Source organism: Nyctibius grandis, chromosome 6 (genome assembly GCF_013368605.1).
Source record: "Nyctibius grandis isolate bNycGra1 chromosome 6, bNycGra1.pri, whole genome shotgun sequence".
Classification (NCBI taxonomy): Eukaryota; Metazoa; Chordata; class Aves; order Nyctibiiformes; family Nyctibiidae; genus Nyctibius; species Nyctibius grandis.
The window spans coordinates 9,628,515-9,651,210 of record NC_090663.1 but is presented as its reverse complement, the minus strand read 5'-3'; the positions used below and the strand labels follow the sequence as shown (position 1 = coordinate 9,651,210).

At 38.0% G+C, this 22,696-nt stretch overlaps 2 protein-coding genes across 2 annotated transcripts in view; both read left to right on the top strand.

Moving 5' to 3' along the window:
• The first annotated feature begins 1,447 nt into the window (after positions 1–1,447).
• On the top strand, positions 1,448–10,144 carry HAUS3 (HAUS augmin like complex subunit 3). The gene is made up of 5 exons (XM_068403653.1): positions 1,448–1,597; positions 2,952–3,994; positions 5,116–5,552; positions 7,235–7,463; positions 8,804–10,144. Exons 2-5 carry the CDS (start codon positions 3,071–3,073, stop codon positions 9,035–9,037), a joined length of 1,824 nt encoding a protein of 607 aa, XP_068259754.1. The 5' UTR covers positions 1,448–1,597; positions 2,952–3,070; the 3' UTR covers positions 9,038–10,144.
• Positions 10,145–11,571: 1,427 nt separating this feature from the next.
• The window catches only part of POLN (DNA polymerase nu), a 110,983-nt gene continuing 99,858 nt past the window's right edge, over positions 11,572–22,696 (top strand). Inside the window, exons 1-5 of the mRNA XM_068403540.1 lie at positions 11,572–11,835; positions 15,356–15,417; positions 18,645–19,133; positions 19,608–19,798; positions 21,628–21,740. Of these exons, the coding sequence (XP_068259641.1) occupies positions 11,706–11,835; positions 15,356–15,417; positions 18,645–19,133; positions 19,608–19,798; positions 21,628–21,740 (985 nt within the window). The 5' untranslated portion in view covers positions 11,572–11,705. The remainder of the gene's footprint in view (positions 11,836–15,355; positions 15,418–18,644; positions 19,134–19,607; positions 19,799–21,627; positions 21,741–22,696) is intronic.

Sequence of the window (22,696 nt, the reverse complement as noted above, 5' to 3'; positions counted from 1 at the left end):
AGGCTTAAAAACCACAGTACTAGAAGCCCAGGTAAAATGTCTGACACAAATAGAAAACCATGGCCCAAACCAACCCCCTGCATGACTCAATGAGAAAGTTAAGGAGGCGATTGCGAGGCAAGTAGGAAAGCCCAGAAAAACGTGGCATGCGAAATGTAAACAGGAAACGAAGATGGCTAAACTCAAGGAGCGGCTGATAAGGGATGCTCAAACTGTTAGTGACAAGCTTACATGATGCTTGGCTCAGAACCAGCCCTCGCAATGCAGAAGAGGTCCTGCAATCATCACAGAGAGCTTTCTGGCGGCTCTGTGAGCAGCAGCCGCCAAAGGGCCAAGAAAACAGGCAGCATCGTCAGGAAGGGCGTTGGAAACGAGGATTTTGTAGAAAACCTTGGTGCAACCCCACTTTGAGACCTGTGTGCGGGCTCATCCTTGCACCTCAAGCGAGGCACGGCAATGTTATAAATGATACAGAGGAGAACTGAAATCATCAGGGAATCATAGAATGGTTTGGGTTGGAAGGGACCTTAAAGATCATCTAGTTCCAACCCCCCTGCCATGGGAAGGGACACATTCCACTAGACCAGGTTGCCCAAAGCCTCAGTGGAGCACTTGCTTTCCAGAGGCCACATCTTGGAGCTCTCCCAATTGGAGAGGACACAGCTGAAGGGAAATTTATTTGTGGTTTCTGAGTTACTGTGAAGGCCACAGATAAGGTAAATGCAGAGGTGGTATTCACCAAATCCTGCAATGCTAGAGCCAAGAATCATTTCATGGAATTAGGAGAGGGTTAAAGATCACTAAGAAAGTTCTTTTTTTTAAGCAGCAGGCAGTGACATTCTGGAATTTCTTGCCTTGTGAAGATTTGGGGGGTGTCAGCAGGTTCAAAAGGGGATTAGACAAATTCATGGCCATAAAGTCCATGAAAAAATACTGAAAGGACTAGGCAGGGATGAATCACTAATACAGCAACTGTGGACAGAGGGCTGGTGGCCACCATTAGCCATGTCTCTCCGCTTCCGGGAGGCCGGTGGTCACACGGGTCAGAGGCCCGATTTTGGTCAAAGCTGAGCACCGTCTAACTGCAGTCAGGTCTCCCCCGTCCTCTCCCTCCCACATGCTGGCCGCAACGGGCCTCAGAACGATGATAGAGATCGGCAGGGCCCGGGGCGGCGGGGCCCTGCGACCCCCCTGAGGCGAGGGACGCCCCGCGCGCACGCCCCGCCTCCGCTGCCTGTGCAGGCCCCGCCCCGCCGCGCCCCGTCCCGCCCACGTGACGTCACCTGTCAGCGGCCCGGCGCCGGCCAACCCCCGCGCAGGCCTCTCGCCCCCCCCATTGGCGCGAGGTGCGCGTGCGCGGGCTCCTCTGCGGCCGGACGGCGGGGAGCGGGGAGGGGAGGGGCGTGGCCGCGCAGGCGCAGTCCGCCCCGAGCGGTGGGTGCGCTACCCCGCGCGCCGCAGGGGCCGCGCGAGAGCAGCGCGTGGCGGGCGTTTCGAGCCGCTGGCGCTGCCGGCGGCCCCGCCCGCCCACGCGCTTCCTCAGCCTTCCCGCCATTTTCAGCGTGTCCCCCCCCCCCTCCTGAGGCAGAGCGCTGTGGTGAGTATGGAGCGGGGTGGGCGTGGGGCTCGGGCTCCTTCGCGGCGGGAGGGGGACAGCCGCCGCAGCGTCCCCTCTCCCCGCCGTCTCCTCGGCCTGCCCCGTCCCGCTCGGGATCGGCTCTTAGCCCAGATCCCCTTGGGGCTGCAGGCAGCAGCTGCCGCAGAGTTTGGCACCTAGCCGGCGGGCCTTGGGCTCACGGGCGCTGGGAGAAAGCCCCTGAGAGCCCACTCGTGCGGGCTGAGCTGGCTGTGGCGATCGCGCATCCCCGTGCTGGGGACGGGGGTCGTGGGTAGCTACCTCAGGGGTCAGAAGACGTTATTTTTGGTGTTTGATGGCGGCTTAAGCGGCAGTGTCAGCGTCCCTTAATGATCTGCATAAACATACATAAAGCTATGTGCGCTCCTTTGTATTTATTTATTTTGTCGACAGCCCTTTTTTAGCATGGAAAGCAGAGGGCAGTTGGAAGGCTGCCCTGGGACATGAAAACTGCATAACAAATTCTATTTCTTATGTAGTCTATAACTCTAAGGTAAATTAGATAGACACAGAATTTCAGAAGGATGCATTTACTTGTTCAGCACTGAACCGGCTGGCCAAGTGGAGTTTTCTGGTGGAATATATGTTCTAGAAACAAAGTATTAAGTAATGCCAAACAAAAAAAAAAAAACCCTGGATATTACCAGAGTGTTGCAGACAAGGCCTGCTGACTTTCCTGACAATTTATCTTATTCTTTGCTGTCTGTTGTGCTCACTTTAGGATCCCAAAGCTGATTATTTGTTTGCTGGGAAACAGCAAAACAGCAAACACCTTTTTCTTGTAATGTTTAAGTTGTGACTGTTTTCACGAGAGTATTTACACTGATCTTAACAATTTTTTATAATTGATCAAAAAACTGCATTATTATGTTGAGATATTTTTATGGTAAAGGATTTCTTGCTGAAGTAAAAAAAAATTTATAAGCAAGATTTTGAACTGTAGGTTTTTTTTCAGAACAAGCTGAAAGCTCTTATTTTGGAAGAGTTAAAATGATGGTGGGTGGGTGTTTTTTTTTATTTAATGTGAGAAAAACTATATAAGTAAATCATTTTTGCACGCCAATGAATTAATATTTACACCAGTTGCTTTTAAATTAATGGTAGTATTCTATTTTAATAGTAAATTTATATGCAGTAAGGAAAAACATAAGTGTTTGCAAATATCAGGGATTTAATTGATGTAAAAATGTACTGATTTGATGAACAAAATACATTAAGACATCCCTGAAATGTTTCTAGTCTTTGAACAGCCACTCTAATCCAGAATAGCATGCAGTTTACAGGTGTGATCTGACATTTCCTTTTTCCTGTGCAGACTCTTTTTATTAAAATACTGAATATTCATTTAAAATGACAAAAAAATTACAACTGGAATAATACACCAGATATTTTCATGTATTTGGATCTTTTCTGCTTACAAAAAATATTCTAATCATGAGCTGTGGAAATGATTTTGTGGAAACTCTTAAGAAAATTGGATATCCAAAAGCCGATGAGCTTAATGGAAGTGATTTTGACTGGCTGTTTGAGGCTTCGGAAGACAGATCGTTTCTGGAGTGGTTTTGTGGAAATGTAAATGAGCAGCATGTGGTATCTGAAAAAGAACTGCAAGATTTTGATAGTCTTCTTGAGTCTGGTAAGCCCATTTTGGAAGGAAACGCACTGGATGAAGTCCTTAAAACCTTGAAACCCATGGATTCAAAGAACAGTAGCCAAGAGAAGGAAGAAGAAGAGGAGGAACTGAAGAAATTAGAGGATGAGCTTCAAGCACTTCAGAAGTTAAAAACCCTTCAAATTCATAGGCATAATAAGCTTCAAATGATGATTTCTGCGAACAGCCATATGCTACAAACGTTAAAAAGCAAAGAGGAAGAAGCACGTAAAGATTTGAAAGAAGGACTGGAAGTGTTTACTGCAGCAAATAATAAGCTTAATAATGAACTGCTGTCCCTCGTGGATGCAGCTAAGAAACTGGCCTCTTTCTTCACTGCTTCAGATTCGGAACAAGGGTCAGGTCCACATCCAGTGTTTTTTTCCCAGCTTTCTTTGGACAAGTATTTGTCTCAGGAAGAACAAAGCACTGCAGCACTTACCTCATACATAAAAAGCCATTTTTATCAAGGTGTGTCTGAATGGGTTGAAAATTCACATGAAGACAGCTTTCCCCTTGCAGATATAAGCAAACAAGTCACTGGTGATGAGACTAATGAAGTTTGTGAAGAGAGTAAAGAGTTAGCCAGGCTCCAGACAGCGTATATTTGTGCTCAACATCAGCTAATTCAGATGCAAGCTAAAGAGGAGGGTTTGAATTCAGCTATAAAATGTGCAGAGGCCATGCTGCAGTCCTTAAACGACAAGGTAAGTCGCAAAAGGTGATAGAAGGTAGTGGAGTTTTAAACGGGCAGGTGTGTTCAACTGGGTCTAGTAAAAGGAATTGCTGAGTTATTGCTATTTCAACTCTTTTTACGTAGTAAAATTGCACTTTTATGAAATTTTAGTCTTGCTCACAGAACTCCTCTTGTGAAATATCTTCAGTTTCTGTAGTTATAAATTCTTTGGTATGACAAAGTACCTTTAATGCTACTTTCCAGAATTACTACCTTAAAAAAACTAGAATTTAGTAGTACCTTTCCAGTTTAGTTTAACTTTGAAATTTCAAATTATAACTGTCTCTCGGTTGTTTGTACAACAAACACAAGCTTAACTTCAGTTGAAATTTTGTGGTATTGAGGAGCTAATAAGTCAAATGTACTCCTGTTTATATTCCATAGCATAAACTTGAAAAGTTTTAGTTCAGTGACTTTTGAAACTCAAGTATTTGTAATACGGTGACATTATGGTGATGTATTTTAAATACCAAATAAATGGATTGGATAGTTGAAGCCCCAGAAATCTCTCAACAAGTGAGTGACGGGCAGATATGACTACTGGAATTTAAGAATGTGAAGAAATTGTAACAGAAGGAAAAATATTAGCTTATGCCAGTCATGGACTAACTTGAGGCATCATGCCAGGTTGTATATTTGCATTTATGGATGACTAGCATATAGGGCTTGGTTGATTAGAGTAATTTGAAAAAGATTGATTCTGATAGAAGTATTGATAGTCATCCAGCTGAATAGAAAAAAATATATTTGCATGTGAGATTTCAGTTAGACATGCTTGAAATTTGGTGCTAAGTAAAATTGCAGCTCTTTTGTTTTTTTCACAATAAACTGTTTCCTGGCCCTGCAATGGAATGAAATTACTATTTATTGAAATAGGTTTATTTGATATCTACTTTAAAATCTGTATTTGCCTTATGTTACAGAGTTCTGTAAAACTGCTTGTGGAGTTTTTATTTAATTTCATAGATACAAAAGAGGCAGTGATTTTAATGTAACATAAATGCATGAATCTTGTGGGAACTGAAGAAATGTGTTAGGGAAGTGACTTGGAGGGAACCATGAAAAAATTGACAGATATTTTGCTTTATGCAGGATATTGGAAAACAAGAAAACCTCGATGCCAAAATATCTAGTTTAAATGATGAAATTTCAAAGATTAGACAAGATATAACTAGGTTAAATGATGAAGAGCTGCTTCCCCTTCTGAAAGACAGTGCACGACTTTTGAGCGCGCCAGTGGTGAAAGCGTACTTGGATCATCAGATTGCTCAGCAGGACTATTACATTTCAAAACAAGATGAAATATGCAGGCATTTGATAAGACAGAAGACATCATTTGAACTTATTGAGCTAGCCTATGAGCTGGAGTTGAAGAAACATAAGGAGATCTGCTGTCAACTTGAGAATTTGGTAGAATGCCTGAAACAGAGCAGTAATGAGTTGGAACAGAGACTACAGGTGATAACTGAGCAAACTCAATGTGCAAAGCCGAGAAACACTATTAGTTCAAAGGATGGTTTCTCTTGCAGGTGAGCATTACAGTCACTATTGAACTTCGACTTATTTGAAATTATACTGGGGAGATAAAGGCTTAGGCAAGCTAAGCTTTTTCTGTTGCTAAGTTCTTAGTTCCTTGCTATAGCTAGTAGTATTTTGAATTCTCCAGAACTGAAACCTTTAAGATATGAGATTTGCCTCTTGCTTATCCTTTAAAATTCTTTTCAGGTTAGCCTGAGGAAAAACTCTTCAATTATCAGGCTTGTTAATATTACTGAAGCATTCCCAAGCAATATCCAGAATACAAAGAGTGTTTAAAGCCAGACCTGTCTTACATGGTGCCCTGATCTAGGACCTCTTGAAAGTTGTTCTAGAAGTGTAGGTGTAGAGAGCTGTTAATAACAATGATTTCTCAGATCATATGCGTGGCCTCATCAGCTTAGCCTGCAAAAACCCCCATATGGTAGAGGAGAGGAATGACCCCTTGAGTATATGAAATGTGTTTAACTCATTTTTACTGCTTGATTTGCCATCTGGCTTCTGTGGCCTGTCACCCGTGTAGGAGTCTGGTTTTTCATCATTTAAGTAATTAAGCCTCCTTGTAACTCAGGTGATACCATAGGAATGCGTGCTGTGTTGCTGTCACTTCAAGACTAAACATTTTGATGAGGTTTATTGTGTAATTATAGGTGTGTTAATGTCACTTTTCCTTCTTCTTTGAAATGGTGCTTTAAGTGTTTTTTAATAATTAAGTAATAGTTGAGTATGGTCTTGCACAGTGAATAACTGCAAGAATTAGGCAGCATAAATTTTGCTTCTGTTTTGTGTTTGCGTTGGCAACTTGTAAAGTTTTTGTTCAGGTTTATTATTAAGTAAGTCTTCAAATCACTGAATCAGAACACTGTCTGGCTACTTTTTCACTTCTTTTTTTTTTTTTTTAAAGTTGTGCCTTAGTATTCCTGATTGCGAAGGGAAGTTGAAAGAGTTATAAACCCTTTTAAAGGGTTTATAAGCAGAAGATAATTGAAAGAAATTCAGTTACTTTTGAAATATAGCTCCTGCTGTTATTAAGGCAAATCTGATTCTATATTGGGGTTCAAATCCTGAAGATTTTAGTATGCAGAGGTGTAGTAGCAACTGAGCAAAGTTATCTGTAATCGTATTAGACTCTTCCTGATGCAGCGTAAGCGTATAGGTTGGTACAGCAAGTATTGCTGTCTTATGCATGACTTGTAACTAATTGGAGAATTTCTTGGCAGTCTTTTCACAGATAGAAAATGGGAAATACTCCAGTAAGCTTGAAAATGTTATAAAGATTTCTCTTATTTCTCATTGGCCATTGAAGTCTGATGTTTTTTAGCATTTAAAAAAAATTGGATCTTACTTTGCTGTCCTTCAAGTGTCGAGAAATAGTTGGCAAAAGCAAATTGTCTATTTGCATTCATTGTGTACTTATTAACTGTTACTTTGGTATTTCATTGCTGTTAATTTAGTATTGAAATATTTTGGAGTCCTATTAATCATGTACTAGCTATATATAGATGGAATAATGAAATCAGTGGGAGATACAGCAGTGTAGTAAGAGTACCCTGAGTACTGTCCTTTACTAGTCCTCTGTCTGACTTCTCAATATAAAAATCTTCACTTGACTGATAATGACAGGAGTGCTTAGGAAACTTAAAAATGCTTGTGTGTCTAACTTCATTTGTTGCAGGCTATATCAGCTTCTGGAAGGAGAAAATGAAAAACAACAATTGTTTAAAACATACAAAAGCCTGGAGCAGATGGCTCAGAAGTTAAAGCAGGATTGTGCTACAGCACAAGATCAGCTAACAGCGTCTTCTCAAGAACAGTCTATCCTTTTGTCCAAGCTAGAAAGTGATGTAGATACCCTTCATGATGCTCTGTATCGTGGAGGAAATCAGATACAACTCAGTAGTCCGGTAAGCTCTTATCTAGGTATTAAAATTATTACATTCATGTGCATCATGTTCCTTTACGTAGAAAAATGTAGTATGAAGGCTATAGACACACAAACTGTCTCCCAGACATCAGCAACAAATTTATTAGCGTAATGATGATGGGCTCAGTATTTACATTGTCCTTAGCAAATGTTGGATTTTGTAAATGTTGACAGGTAATAATTTCTTCTTTCTGAGCAAATCGTTGTGTCTAACTTAATTTCTTTCAAAGGCGCATACAGTCCTGCATTACTAGGAAGTTTATGGTGCGGGAAACATGTCATCTGGATATGGTGTCGCTGGAAAATTCATTTAAATTTCTCTTTATTTCAGACAGGCTTTTTTCCCTCTGTTACTTGTGACACTTGAATAGTGTGGTTTGGCCCCTTAAAAAGCCTGACCGTGGGTGGCTCATTTGGACGAAATAAGAATATCAGAATTTTGAAGGGCAGTTGTAGTAGGATGATCCTGCTACAGAGCTCCCAGGTGTTGGGTTTAGAGCCTCTTTTAAATGGGAATAGGGGTGGTTAAATGCAGCATGTTATGGTTTTTAAATAATTGTAGATATCTCAAAAGTGGATTGAGGGAAGTCTTCTGTTACATAATACTTCCTTGGTTAAATACATGAAAATATATTTAACATTTCCATCTGTCAAGTGAATTTGCAACATATAGAACAGTTTTTACTAAAAAATGAAACTTTGTAGTTGGAACAGTATGTATTTAGGGATTACACATTATTAAATCAATCAAATACCTTTTTATTGATTCAAGTTACCTCTTAAAACATAGTGACACCTCTTTCTATTGCTACTTTTTATCAAGAGAAGTAATTCCTTTTATAAGGAGATAATGTGCAAGTAGATGACTAGCCCGCTTACACTGAACTATCATAAGAGTGACAGTTGGGAAAATTGTAGCTGGTAATGATTTAATTTTAAAATTAAACTGGCTTTTTTGTTGTAAGGTTTTTTTGTTCCCTTTTAAGATTTGGCTAGCTATGAAGACTTGTAATTGATTGAATATGTCATTTAATCGTCTGTCTAGTTGAGGGCCAGATTCTTACGGTCTTAACTCATCTGGTTTAATAAACAAGTAAATGAAATTACTTTTTCATAACCTGATGTGAGTACTGTTACAGGGAGCTTGAAAGTTACATAAATTGAATGGAATCCCTTATCACCTATGTTTGTATTTTTTATGATGACTTTTCACTTACAAATGAAAGTGGCTTCCAAAAACAAAAAACTTACCTATTTCTAGTTTAGCTACTGTATCAACAATATAAAAGTAATAATTTTTTGTCTTGTATTTTTTGTTAGGAACTTACTGAGCAGTTTCATCAACTGGAAGTTGATTTAAATAAACTAAATCAACTCCTTATGGATCTGATTGCTGATGTGAAGTCAAAGAGAAACTTTTTAGAGTCCAATAAGCTGCTTCAGATGGAACGAAACTTGTATGTGTATTTTTTCAAAGACGAAGACCACTTGAAAGAGATGGTGGAGAAGCTTGAGCAGCAGTCTGAGGCTAAAGCCAGTGGTCTGGAAGATTAGAATTTTACCACCAGTGGAGTTCTTAATGTTTAAACTTCAGTGTACTCTTAAGAAAGTAAAGCATGTTAATGTAAATTGCCTACAAGTTTATGGAATGATAAGTATTAGCTTATCAAGCTAATAAATGTCATTGCAATGTATGTTTAACTGCAACAGTTACTGAGTTTGGATTGTATGCTGCTTTACGGCTGTTGCATCTGCCCACTGAGTTCAAATCTCAGTTTTGTCAAAGTTCTTTGTTATGAAGCAACACATTGGTTATTTGAATGAATTACATTCAGGCTGCTCTTCTGCTAGCCTATATGTTGATTTCCACTGCACACAGCATAGCACAAAAAGGAACATTTCGTACCCTTGATAAGTTTTCTTGCATGCTAAGAACCTTAGTTATATGAACTGAAAAACAAATGCAGACAAGGCATTCCAGATTTTGGAACATGAATGTAATGTGCTCCTTCTGAAGAGGAGAGTTCTCCAAGGAAGATATTCCATGATTCCATTCCCTTACAGTTCTCCTAAGATTCAGTTTTGTTACAAGTGTTTTGGAATATGTATCAGAATCTGTTTCAAGTACCAAGACCACCTGTTTTAAGACCATCCCGATATCTCTTAATTTAACTTGTGGCCTATCTTCTCCGTTGAGACCAGTCCGTACTCATACTGGGCTCTTCAGCGAAAAGGAATTTTAAATTTGCCTTTTGGACTTCTGAGTTTGCTCTATAATTTATATTGATAGGCAGAGTCAATTCAGAGTCCTGGTGCTTTCATATTTCTGCTTTCATGTGCGTCGTTAGACTGTTTATCAGTTTTTTTGTATAGCCTCCTAATGTACCAATGGAACTAAACAGGCTTTTATAGTATGATAACTTCCAGTCCTTTATATTTTGATGCGATCAGCTGTGCTTGCTTTCAAGCATTGTACATATCGATGAAGGTTAGTAAATCAGCTTTAACTTCAGTAACAGTAGTGTTAAAACTATTTTGATGGCAGACTTTCAACTTCTATGTGAGTATAACTTATTTTTAAATGTTTAAATTTTTTTTTAACTTACTGGTTGGATGTCTTTATATCTGAATTTCGTGCTGCTTAACTCTATACATTGTGTTTATTATTAAAAGCCAAACACTATAAATTCAATTTAGTGTTGTCAATATTTATGGTGATTCTGTTTGTTGATTTTAGGCGTATTCTTATGCATAGTGTCTTGTTTATATTTAGTCTGCTAGGTTCTCATTTTGATATGCCCCTGAGGCTTTAAGACTGCTGCTTCCCACCCTGAGGAGTGAGGGAGTGTTTTTACCCTGTGTAGGAAAGAAGTGTTGCTCTTAATTATAAAAGTTAGAAGGAGTTGTGTGTGGGGAAGGGTTATACTCCTGACTCCTGGAATGTCAGGGAAAAGAAAGCCATTCTGCCTTTCTCTCCCTTTCGCATGCTTACTATAAAATGTGAGGTAGATAGGTATAGCCAGTACTAATGCAGCCTGATGGATGTTCCTCTTTGAATCTGGATACAAATGTTTGTACTTGTAAGTATTCAAATCTGCCTATGGTCTTGAGCTAAGAAAAAAAATTTCCATGTAAGCATAGGAAATACTGTTTATTTGATGGTTAAACTTGACTTGAAAGTCTACTCGTGCACTGGATTTAGTGGGAGAAGACCAGAGTAACAGAACTCCAGTTATTAACTTGTATATGGATAATTTACTTGACAGCAGGTTTTGGTAGAGCAATTGACTTATATGGCTTGAATCCTTTTAAGTATTTTGAAAATGTTGGATATTTATCTTGTGTTTGTGGCAGGTTTCATGCATTGTTGTGGTCTAACTGTATAAAGTCAACAAAGTCATCAGTATGGACACCGTTGTTTCTGATTCTCCCATATGTGTTGTATCTAGGGGCTCTCCTAGTATTTCGTATGTATTATAGAATATGGCTACAAGTCAACTGGAAAAGCAACTGCTTTTCAAAAAAGGATAAAATTTAGAACAGCAGTAGCTGTAGTCAAAGCTTGTAGAGACTTTAGATGTTGCTGACCTGTTTCTTAAATTGACAAATAAACTACAGTAACTATTTTAATGTTATTAGTGTTTAATAGTACTTGAGTACATCAATTATAGAAAGTTTAAGGAATAGAGGTCTTTTATGATGTGTTCTGAAACAATACATCACTAATGTTTGTATATCATGATAGTAATACTTGGTTCTTTCATCTTGTGTTGGCTCTATTTTTGGCAGTTACTTGAAAGGTTTTTTTCTTGATAAAATCTGAGCACTAATGACAATGAATGTGTGCATACACTAGATACAGACTAAAGATGTTGAGGAGGGGGGAAGTATTTCAGACATAATTCTCTTTTTATTTGTCAGATTTTTTTAGTTAGAAGTTAGCTTTACTTAATAGGACTGCTTATTTTTTATCGGTGTATTAGAACACTATTTCAAAGAATTTTCACTTAGTGGTTTTTGTAAATTAATACAATTTGCTAATTTTTATTTACGATACTTAGAAACAGAGGCATGTCAGGAAATGTCATTTTATATTGAGGAGAATGGCTGAACATGTTCACTGTATTTTGCCTTTAATTTCAACAGAATGTAAGTGCAGACTGTTCTGTGGCCCTGATATTCATAATTTGTGTGTGTTCTGTGTTTAGGTTTAATCTTAAAAATGGAACGGTACATGTCATACATAGGATGTGAGACTTCTAAAGTGCCTTTATCTGATATTGCTCAGAAGATTATGGCAGCTTTGCAGTCTGTTCCTGTAGAAGTTCAGACTAGCAGAAAGAATAACCAGAGTGAGTAAACCTTTGACTATTTAAGTGTTTCTGTTTTCAGTTGAAAAACTGAAACCCAAACAAACAAAACAATATCAAACCTCTAGTCCCTATTTAAAAAGAAAAAAAGGTGAGAGTTTAGGTTTCCAGGTTTTAAAAAAGGAATTAAGCTGTAACTGACATTTGCTGGGACTTTTCTGATTAAGTAATACTATGTGAGTGCAAGGGACTAGAGTATTACCAGTACCCTCAGTTTCATTATTTTTTTTCTTCCTGTTCCTGCTCTGTGGTATAGAAGTAGATGAGAATTTCAAACTGTTAAGTAACTAATACTGTGAATTAAATGTATACATTAACTTGACTATGGACTAGATCTTTAAAGATCACTAGAGGTACTGGGAACTTGACAGAAGGCCTGTGAACAATCCAGACCCATGTCTGTCCTTTAAACACGTGTTCGTTAGCAACTCGCTCCTTGTGAAATTCTGGGGGGAAGAGTGAACAAAAGTCCCAGTGGTAGAGCAAATTAGGTTATGTTAAAAGTGCCTCAGCAGATATTTGACTGTTGAGCAAATCTTACTCAGAATGTTGTGGATACTAGGGAGGTTTTGCAAGATGGAATTTTTATTCTCAATTCTGTGCATTTCATAGTCTGCCACTCTTATAGCTCTGGAAAGAAGTAGATAGAAAGTTAGGGTTTTGCTCAGTTTCAGTTGTCGTGTTTTCTCCTGAGAACTAGGTCCTGGAACATTATCTGGTCAATGGGATTTAAATGTAGCATGTGTTTGTGTGTACATGGTGTTCGTTGCAGCCTCAGTTTTATGTAAATAAGAGTTCAGGCTCTTCTTTCAGTAGTGAAGTATTGGATCAGTGGAGCCTGATGGTGTAGCAGTGAAAAGGGTAGTAGTTCATTGCTGTGTAGATCAGTGATACACATTTGAAGAAATATGGGATGGGTGCATTTTAAAATGGTACATTTGGACCAAACCTCAGATTATTTTAAAGAAAATAAAATCTCTTTTCTGCCTCAGTTTAATTGCCATTCTGCTTTTCTTGCTACTTTGTCATTTTCCCTTCCTTAATTTTTCTGTGCAGTGTTTTTTGTCTTAGACTGGGGAACTCTCTGTACTGTGCGATACCTATATCATGTTGTTCGCTCTTGATCCATTCACTCTTGTCAAGTTGTAAAATTAAAGATTCTCTTTTGTTTTTTTTTTTTAAAAAAACACCATGAAGGTGTCTGGTATCTTTAGCCAAATGAGCTTGCTGTCTTCTTTGTAGTGCTGCTAAATCCTTATTCACTGGGGAGTGAAAGAACAGTATAAGCATTTAGTGGCCGCAGGTCACATGACTAGCTTTTCTTGCTCTTGTTTTCCATGTGGTAATTACTCAACAATTGTTTCTAGCATACAGTCTTAAGAGCAAATTTATTTGAATTGCGTTTAGGAAATTGCCTGTATATAGAGCTTTAGCTGATCAGTGTGGATCTGGAGAGAAGAAAAAGTTTGCCTCCCTTAAACAAACCAAAACCTGTCACGTTAGTCGATCTGTTTCAAACTGTATTTTATTGAACTGTATTTTATTGATCTTTAAAGATTAAATTCTACTTACTGGAAAAACTGTTTGTCTTTAGAAGGTAAATATTGGGTTCAAATGGGACAAATATCTGCAATATTGAACTAGGTGAAATTCTGTGGTTATGTTGGCAGTACAGCTTGTAATGGTTCCATCTAGCCTTAAGGAGTTTGAAGGCAAGGATAGATTTCTGCTGCCATCTGGTGATACTTTTTCATAAAGAGAAATTTGAGGTTGCATAGCTCTTTAGATACCTGTCATACTGAATACTGTGTGCTGAAGGAGAGAAATGTAATCCTCATCATCTTCTCTGGAGGGTGAATTTGTCAAGAAAAAGTATCTAGCTGTGAAACAATTAAAAGCACTGAATGTAGACTCAGTTACTAACATTCTTAAATTAGAATTTTATTGTTGTGAGAAGTGTCAAGAAAACCAAACCTTAAATGTTTGAAGCTACAAATACAGCTATGCTATATTTGCTGTTCTAACAGCTCAGGTTAGAAGTCTGAGCTGGAGATAAATAACTGATTATACATATATACCAACATGAACCTGCATGTAATAGTCTCCAGAAGACACTAAGCTTACTACTTTATACTAAGCTAGTTAGTCTTGAAAATACTTTTTTTTTGGTATTTTAAGTACAGGGGCTGGGCTTGACTAGACATTTTTTTTTTAAAACAGTTTCATTAAATAGAAATAGATCCTCTTATGCTTTGTTTGACATTGATCATCAGTGCATTAGATTCAGAAAGTGTCTTGCTGCTGGTAATACATATTTCATAGCTGAAAACAGCAGTGGGATGTTGTACTCGAAGTGGACCAGGAGTTAGAAGGGGACAAAATACATATTTTGCCCATGAGGTGTCTTTTGTCTGGGCAGTAAAAGAATCTAGAAATAAAGGAACCCTAATTCGAACTCTGGAGAGACCTGTACTTTGGTGGAGTTCTCTTTTTCTCTGTTCCTCTTCCTGTGCCTACTGAGTTTGTAATTACTGCTCTTCTGTTGCGCCTTGTTCTTTTATTCCAGTCTTCCCCTTGCTTCTCCTCTTCTTGGGGCTACTGGGCAGTGTGGAGGGCAGAGAAAAGAAAGTCTGTCCTAACTGTTTAGCATGGTGCAGAGTCTTGAGGTGCATTCACAAAGCCTTCCTTAAACTACAGCATCTGTCTGCTTTCAGAGCTGTAGGCTAAATATCACTGGTAGTTCAGTGGTGGGCCCAGGCTGACAGCTGTGCTGTGACACAGGGCTCTGTCTCAGACCCAGCACTCATAGCCATCCTGCTTCTTGTGGTGCTAGCCATTACCTCACCTTTCTGTCAAATGGATAGGTCAAATTCTCCTTGCTCTCTGTACTTACCTGGTCTTACAATACCCGTTCTATTGTGAGGATGAACAACGTGAAAAAATTATCCTCTGCAGATGAAGCATGGTCAGTTCTCTGTAGGGCATGATATGCTAAAGATGTGTATGCAAATAGTGTTTTACTGAAGAAAATTACTGTAGAGTAATACTGCCTAATTCCAAGAAAACAGTTAAACTGTGTGAAGTGTGTAGAGTTTGGTTTGGTTTTTTTTTTTTTTTCTTCTTGCCCATGCCTCCAGCTTTACTTTGACCAGGATGGGATGTTTTTTCTTGAACGAAGGAAATACGTGTATTTATGGTATTATGGTAATGCCTCTTCTGAATGCCATGGAAAATGTTTGTCTGCTTTGTAGCAAATTTGAATTAATGTTTTCTGAATGGGGACAGAGCATGCTTTTGCATATGTGTATTTAGGAACCTGCAGGGCCCTTTTAAGCATGAATGATATTAATTTGATGAAAATGATTGTCATGGAAAATTTTATTGCAATTATTTTAGGTTTGGTAAAAGTGTCAGTAGTGTAACACTGTATGTAACTTAAGTTGTATGCACTGCTCTCAGATTTATTTGAATTGTAAAATGTTTCCCATTCTTTTTTTAAAAGGTATAGAGAAGACAAAGGAAAATGAACTAGGTGATAAGGATGCACATCTGAAAAATGAAAAGGCAAGCATATTGTAAGATTGAAGATCACTAAAAGCAGTCTTTTTATAGCAGGTTTGAAGTTGTTATAGACTGGCTCTTTCATAACAAACTATCACAATATATTGCATACACTCAGTTTGGATAACTTTCCTCTGTCTTATTTTGTACTTGGCATCTATTTACCTATGAGAGTCTTGACCCCACTTTTGTTATCCTTTTTATAGGAAGTTAGTCTTTTGTGACAGGTTGATCAGAAATAAATGAGGTTGCCACATTTAGATAGTTACCAGAGTTTAAAAATGTTCTCAAACCTCTGTCACTGAACAATCACTAGCACATAATCATGAAGTGAGCTGATTCATAAGAAAAATTGCTTTGTATTGGGAGTTTAATTTTTGGTTTAATCATGTCTCTGAATTTGGTTTAATGAGCATGTGAGTGACTGCCAGTACAAGAGTGGGAAAGGATATGTGGGGCAGCCCCAACTCAGACTGTGATTGTAAGATCCATTGAGTTGATCGATGAGTTGCAGATACTGCAAGTGCACTCCTGTCCCAGCTGCAGATTTCAGTCTTCCTTACTCTGACTCTGGTGCATGTTGCACACTTCAAGTCCATTCAGGTTGCTCAAGATGCAGAAGACTGGTTTCTTTTGTGGGGTGGGATAGTTTCCTACAAATTAATTTGGCTCATAGATAGACATGCAGCTGTGCATGCACATGGTAGTAGTGGAACCCCTTTTTGTGATGATGAGGTGCTAATTTTGACTCACTGCATCTAGTGAAGTTTTCCTACATACACATAAATTATGAAACTACATCCTGGGAGTTGTTTTCTCTACTTCCAGCCACATCATTATTTCTAGTAGAAGATCAGTTCTTCCTGGAAGCTGCTGCTTTTCTCTGTGGTTAATTGTAGTTCCAGATGTATTATTCTGACTTGATAATTAAATTGCTTTGTTCTTATTTTTGAAACTTTAAAAGAGTGTTGCTTATTCCTGATGCTATAATTACTTGAGTATCCTAATTCAAATTCTACTGTGTTAAACAATAAAATTATTTTCAGTTTGACTGGAGAATACACTTGAGTAAATTAGTTGTCTTTCTACGGCTCTTAAACGTTTGGTCCTTCTGTGATATTACTTTTCCACTTACGGTAACTTTTTATAGTGTCCGCTTTTTGATTAGCATTGCCTAAGTCCAATTAACTTGTCTTTGTTCAGAACAACCACTATTCATTTTGGTAGTTGCAAAAGCTTAATTAGCTCCCTTTTTCTATTCCTGTTAATTGTACTTCTGCTGTAGACTTGATCCTGTGAAGTATGATCCCAAGCAGTCTAACTCTTTTTCATCTTTTGACTGCATAGTTTGGGGGTTTGGGAACTGAGTTGAGGAATATTGCAAAACCAGAAAAAAATTATTGGCTTTGTCGTTCTGGCTTGCTCAATCAATATAGATTGAATAGAGATGGACAATATCCTTTGATCAGTGAAAATTGTCGTCTTGGGGAATGGATGGGAGCCCTGCGCAGCACTAACTTGTGGTTCTTTTGAAGCGAGAAGGCCTTAGTTTTTGGAATGGTAATGACAGCAGAGGTACTGAAGGAGACCGCCTGTGCTACAAGAGCAGAAAATACAGTAATTATGAGAGGCTTCAGTTACTTTTCAATGGAGTGGGTGAATATTACACTTGTGCATGATGCTGAGACTAAAAATTAGAAGACAGCTGCTTTGTGGAACGGTTAGAGAACTCACAAGAGAAATTTTTATTTGATTCTGTGTGAGATCAGGTTCAAAATCTTTTTGATGAAAGATGCTGTGACAGGGCCTATAATCTTTCTGAGGTGTTAAAAGATAAGTCACTACAGCAATGCTTCATTGCAAAAAATGAAATTACATAAAAATGAAGGAGCTTTTAAAAGAAAATATATGGAAATTCCCCTCCAAAACCAAAACATTTGTAGGTAGTATAGGGATTTATTGAAAACAGAATATTGGAGACTTAAAATGAATACTAAAATCTGTCCAGGAAACAGAAGTATGGCTAAGCAATAGTATGAAGACTACTAAAAAATGTCATGATACAAAAAGCTGAACTTACCAAAATTTGCATTCTTTTATAGTTGCCTCATTTGAGTAAGTTAAATGTCAATATACAGTGGTATAGTCCAAATAAACTTTGAGAAACAGCTTGCAAATGCATCACTGATAATACATCATTTTTTCCAATGCCTCAGGAGTGGAAAGCTTGCCAGCTCCTGTAAGACCTGTTGATGATCAAGGCATAAGAGGAGTATTGAGGGAAGATACAACTCTGTATATCTGTAAATAGTTAAACACACATTTACCTTGGTGAATCTTGGAAAGGTTGTTGGTTGCCATTCCAGAGTCCTTGTTTGTGAAATCAAAACAGAGGATCTGTCTCAGCTGAAGAGGTTGTAGAAGAAATTATCAAAATAAACAGTAAGAAAATACTAGGGCTAGTAGCATACCAAGGAAATTTCTGAAGGAAATCAAGGATGAAGGAGTAGAATCATAACATTACCATGCAACGTCTTGCTTAATGCTATTTAATAGCGTGCTGCTGTAAAGGGATCCAGGGACTGTCTGGAGTAGGAAAGCTGTTCTGGGCATAGTGAATTGAACAGAATAGAATATAATACTAATTCATATATCTAATAATACTCCTTCAGTGCGACTTTCATATATATATTTTTGTTATGTCTTACAATCTTGTAAGTTGTTTGAAGAAATTGGTGGAGATCCAGTTGACTCAGTGTACTTGAATTTCCAAAGCAGTCATTATGGTCCCTTGCCAGAAGTTCTTTAATAAACTAAGCTGTCATGAAAAAAGCTCTGAATGTTGAAGCTAAAGATAGAAATGAACAGTCTCTTCTCTCTTCAGACAAAGGTCACTAATAACCTAGTCATTATGGAAGATAGGCTACTGGACTAAATGCATCTTACAGTTGTTAATTTGCCATTTTTAGTGTTGGACTAAGGTTAAAAAACAGTGGTGGTTTTGGATGTAAGCAATATAAATCGACAAAATAATCTTTACTGATAAATACTTGAATTTTGTTTTATGTAATGTAGTTCCCCTAAAGTGACTCTGTTTTGTTAGTATCAACATTTTTTTCATAGTATATAACTTCCTTCAAATTTTATCTAAATTAACTCATCTACGTTTATTTTTATTTCTCCTTATAAGTTGAATAATTGGTTCACTAAAAAATTTCCAATTTTTCCAGGAGATTCGTGATTCCACAATTGCCTTATTAAAAAGATCTTCCAGCCCTGAAAAAAGTACTGCTGGTCAGGTAGTCAGGACAGTACGTACCGATGAAGTGCTTTGCTCTCAAGATACCAAAATAGCGAGCTATTACCAGGATTTACATTTGCCAACATGGGGATATAGAGAAAGAAATCATTCAGTAGAAGCAAAAAAAATGAGGGATGGTGAAAAGAATATAGCTACTCCCCTTAAAAGAAAGCAAAAAGTGGCTACATGTTGTTCAGAGAAAAGAAGAAGATTACCTGTAAAGACCTACACTTCTTCACATGAAAGAAGATACAGCTGTACTTCTGGACAAACAAACTCTTCTGAAAATTGTCCTTGTGATATCAGGAGTTTGGGATGTGAAGAAAAAAGAGAATTGCTTACAACTATAGAAAAGGCTGTGGCTTTTGTAACTACTATGATATTTCGAGATGGTTCTTCACAGCTCAACTCGGAGCAGGTTAGTGAATGATGTGTTTTGTTTAGAGTCAGTTTTGTTGAACTGTGCATGTGACTCTGATAAACACAAAACCACGTTAGTTGGGAGCCTGGACTCTGGACCGGTTTTGTGTATTATTGCTTACCAAAATATAAATGCAAAATGAGGTAAACCTTAATACTTCTGACTACATTTTGTTTTTAGTTACCAAGTAAAACTTAAAAAAAAATGAAGCAGCTTGGGCTAAACAGGTGTTTGTATACTTGAAGTGAGACTGTTTGAATTAGAATATTTTTTCCTGCTTTTTACTATGTCCTGTCGCTGTTTTTTTGTTTCAAGGCTGAAACACTTGCATTCTTCTCTACTGTGTCAATGGTGTATGCAATAAGTCTAGTGTACATAATAGGTTTCATATTGTAAAATATTTGGGAAATTTTCTTTCTAGGATTCCATAAAATCTGTCAGAGGAAACACTGTTGTAATTGTACTTAACAGGTCTTAACCTCATCAGTAAAAGGAGTTGTTGTGTTAGTGAAGAATCAGACTGATCACCGTTGCCCTCCCAGTTACTCTTCAACTGACTATACTTGGAATGCTGCTAATGAAAATGATAAACTAATTTATTTAAAAACTGAATGGTCATCTCTTTGGGAACAAGAACAACAGGCTCACAAGAAATTTGCTCGGTGAGAGTATGTAGGAAAAAATACTGGTTTGCTTTACATGTGCTTTTAGCAACAGTGATGTTGGTTACACAGCACAGGCTTAATCTCTTTACACGTCAAGCTGATTGAATTTCTTATTAGCTGTATTAGTTCTGTGTCAGGCCTGGGTTAATATAAACCAAATAGCAATAGACTATTCCTTTGGACTCAGCGTATCACTAACTGCAGCCCTGCAGACTAGGTTGGGATTCTGGTAGGAACTGTTTACATTCACCTAGAAATAATTTATAACAGCTTACGGCTATATGGCACCAAAAAATATGATTAATCCAGGTTTATCTTTCTTGTATCTTACCTTCCATTTCCTGAACTGCATTTCTTATCTAGTACATTTTTGATGAATGTTATTCTGGTAAACATCCTTTTTGAGCTTTGCTAATACTTTTAAGTTTTTGAGCACAATAGGCTTTTTTAATGGCTTTTGAGATCCCGAATGAAGTTTTCCTAATATTCACTAATAATGTTACATCAAAATGACGTGGTTTTTTTTAAAGTAAATGGTTTATGTATCTGTTTAATAGTTGGACTAAATTTTTAAAAAGTTGGGTTGTGTTCTAAACTTCCAGTTAGTATAACCAAAATCCATTTTTATTCCTTACTATTAACTTCAAAATAGTATCCCATAAAGGGAGAACTGAGTACTGAATCTGATTCTTAGATATAACAGTCGCATGTTAAAACTTCATTAGAATATTTCATGACTTTCAGTGATAACTGCTTTATTGTAAACTGCTGAATTTGGGTTATTAAATTACAAAGCATTCATTTTCAAGATGTCAGACTTGGTTGTTGGTTGCATCTCTGCCACTGCTCCACGTGACTTAAGACAAATCACTTCACTTACCTGTACTTCTCCAGCTGTAATATTGGAGTTCTATGATAACTAATTTAATAACTTGTTAGTTTGAATATAGGTTGTTCTGAATTGAGAATAACACACCTATAAAGCATGTACATATGAACAGTAAAAATTCAATAATGAACAAGTTGAATAAATGTATTGGCATTTAGATGAAACCTATAGGTAATTATTTGTTGTAAGAATGGTGCAGTTGTTTAATAGTGGATCTGTGCTGCATACAATAATACCTTATGATCTACACAACTTCTAATATGTCCAAAAACTTGGTACGTGTTTTCATACCATCAAAGAGAAATGAACTTGAAAACTCTATAAAAAAAGTTATTTTTCTATATTGCCCAAAATAGAGCTTATTAAAAAAGACACAAATAATGAATAAAATCTATATACTAATGTGTATAATTGGTAAAATCCACTTAAAATAGCATGGATGTGGGAAGTATAGACATTTTCAAAAGTAATGTAAAAATGTGACAAAGTTGAAGCATGCTAAATTTAAATAGCATATTAGCACTCGGCAATTATGGCAATTTAGATTGTCTAGTAACTTTTAGATTGCTATTTTACAATACTGCATTAACTCGGAAGCCTCTGTGATCTTATTTGGGTATACTAAAGTATTACAGGGATGCCAGTTGCTGTTTCGGATTGAGATTACATTTAATTTTGAGTGTCAAATAAGGGTTTGTTTTCTTTATGAACGCATGATAAAGCATGTGTGCTAGGGTGTTTAATGTATTATAGAATGAAGCTTCAGGATCATTGAATTGAGAATTTAATATTAAAATACAGTATTCTGTTCTTACAGGAATAAAGAAATGTCTTGTGTTAACTGTTTATTATTAGGTGCTAATTAAATGTATAAAGTAAATTGATTCTCTAAATCTAGTAGCAGTATAGTATGTGTTAATGAACTACTTCTCTGCAGGCAAGTGTTGTTTCAAATGCTACATTGCAAAGTTCCGATTATTTGCTTCAAAGCAAAAGATTTCCTGAGGACTCTACTTCAAGTTTATGGTAATGAAATTAGCTGGAAACAAGGTAACTATCTAATCTAATCTATGATCTAATCCTATAATCTCTGTGCTTTTGATGTTTCTGTTAAAATCACTATGTGTAGAAGTAATTGGATTGGTGGTTAAGTAATATATTGGAAAACAGAGTTTTAGTACCACGGGAAAGAACACCCTTCTTGGGGGAGGACGTAACCAGAGGCTTACCATGTCAATCATAGAATCATAGAATGGTTTGGGTTGGAAGGGACCTTAAAGATCATCTAGTTCCAACCCCGTTGCCACAGGCAGGGACACCTTCCACTAGACCAGGTTGCTCAAAGCCCCATCCAATCTGTCCTTAAACACTGCCAGGGAGGGGGCATCCACAGCTTCTCTGGGCAATCTGTGCCAGTGTTTCACCACCCTCACAGTAAAGAATTTCTTCCTAAGATCTAATCTAAATCTCCCCTCTTTCAGTTTAAACCCATTCCCCCTCGTCCTGTCACTGCTTGATCTTGTAAAAAGCCCCTCTCCCTCTTTCCTGTAGGTCCCCTTCAGGTACTGGAAGGCTGCTGTAAGGTCTCCCCGGAGCCTTCTCTTCTCCAGGCTGAACAGCCCCAACTCTCTCAGCCTGTCTTCATAGGAGAGGTGCTCCAGCCCTCTGATCATCTTCGTAGCCCTCCTCTGGACTCGCTCCAACATCTCCATGTCCTTATGTTGAGGCCCCCAGAGCTGGACACAATACTCCACATGGGGTCTCAGGAGAGTGGAGTAGAGGGGCAGAATCACCTCCCTCGACCTGCTGGCCACGCTGCTTTTGATGCAGCCCAGGATGCAGTTGGCCTTCTGGGCTGCAAGCGCACATTGCTGGCTCATGTTGAGCTTCTCATTAGCCATCACCCCCAAGTCCTTCTCCTCAGGGCTGCTCTCAATCCATTCTCCACCCAGCCTGTATTTGTGCTTGGGATTGCCCCGACCCACATGCAGAACCTTGCACTTGGC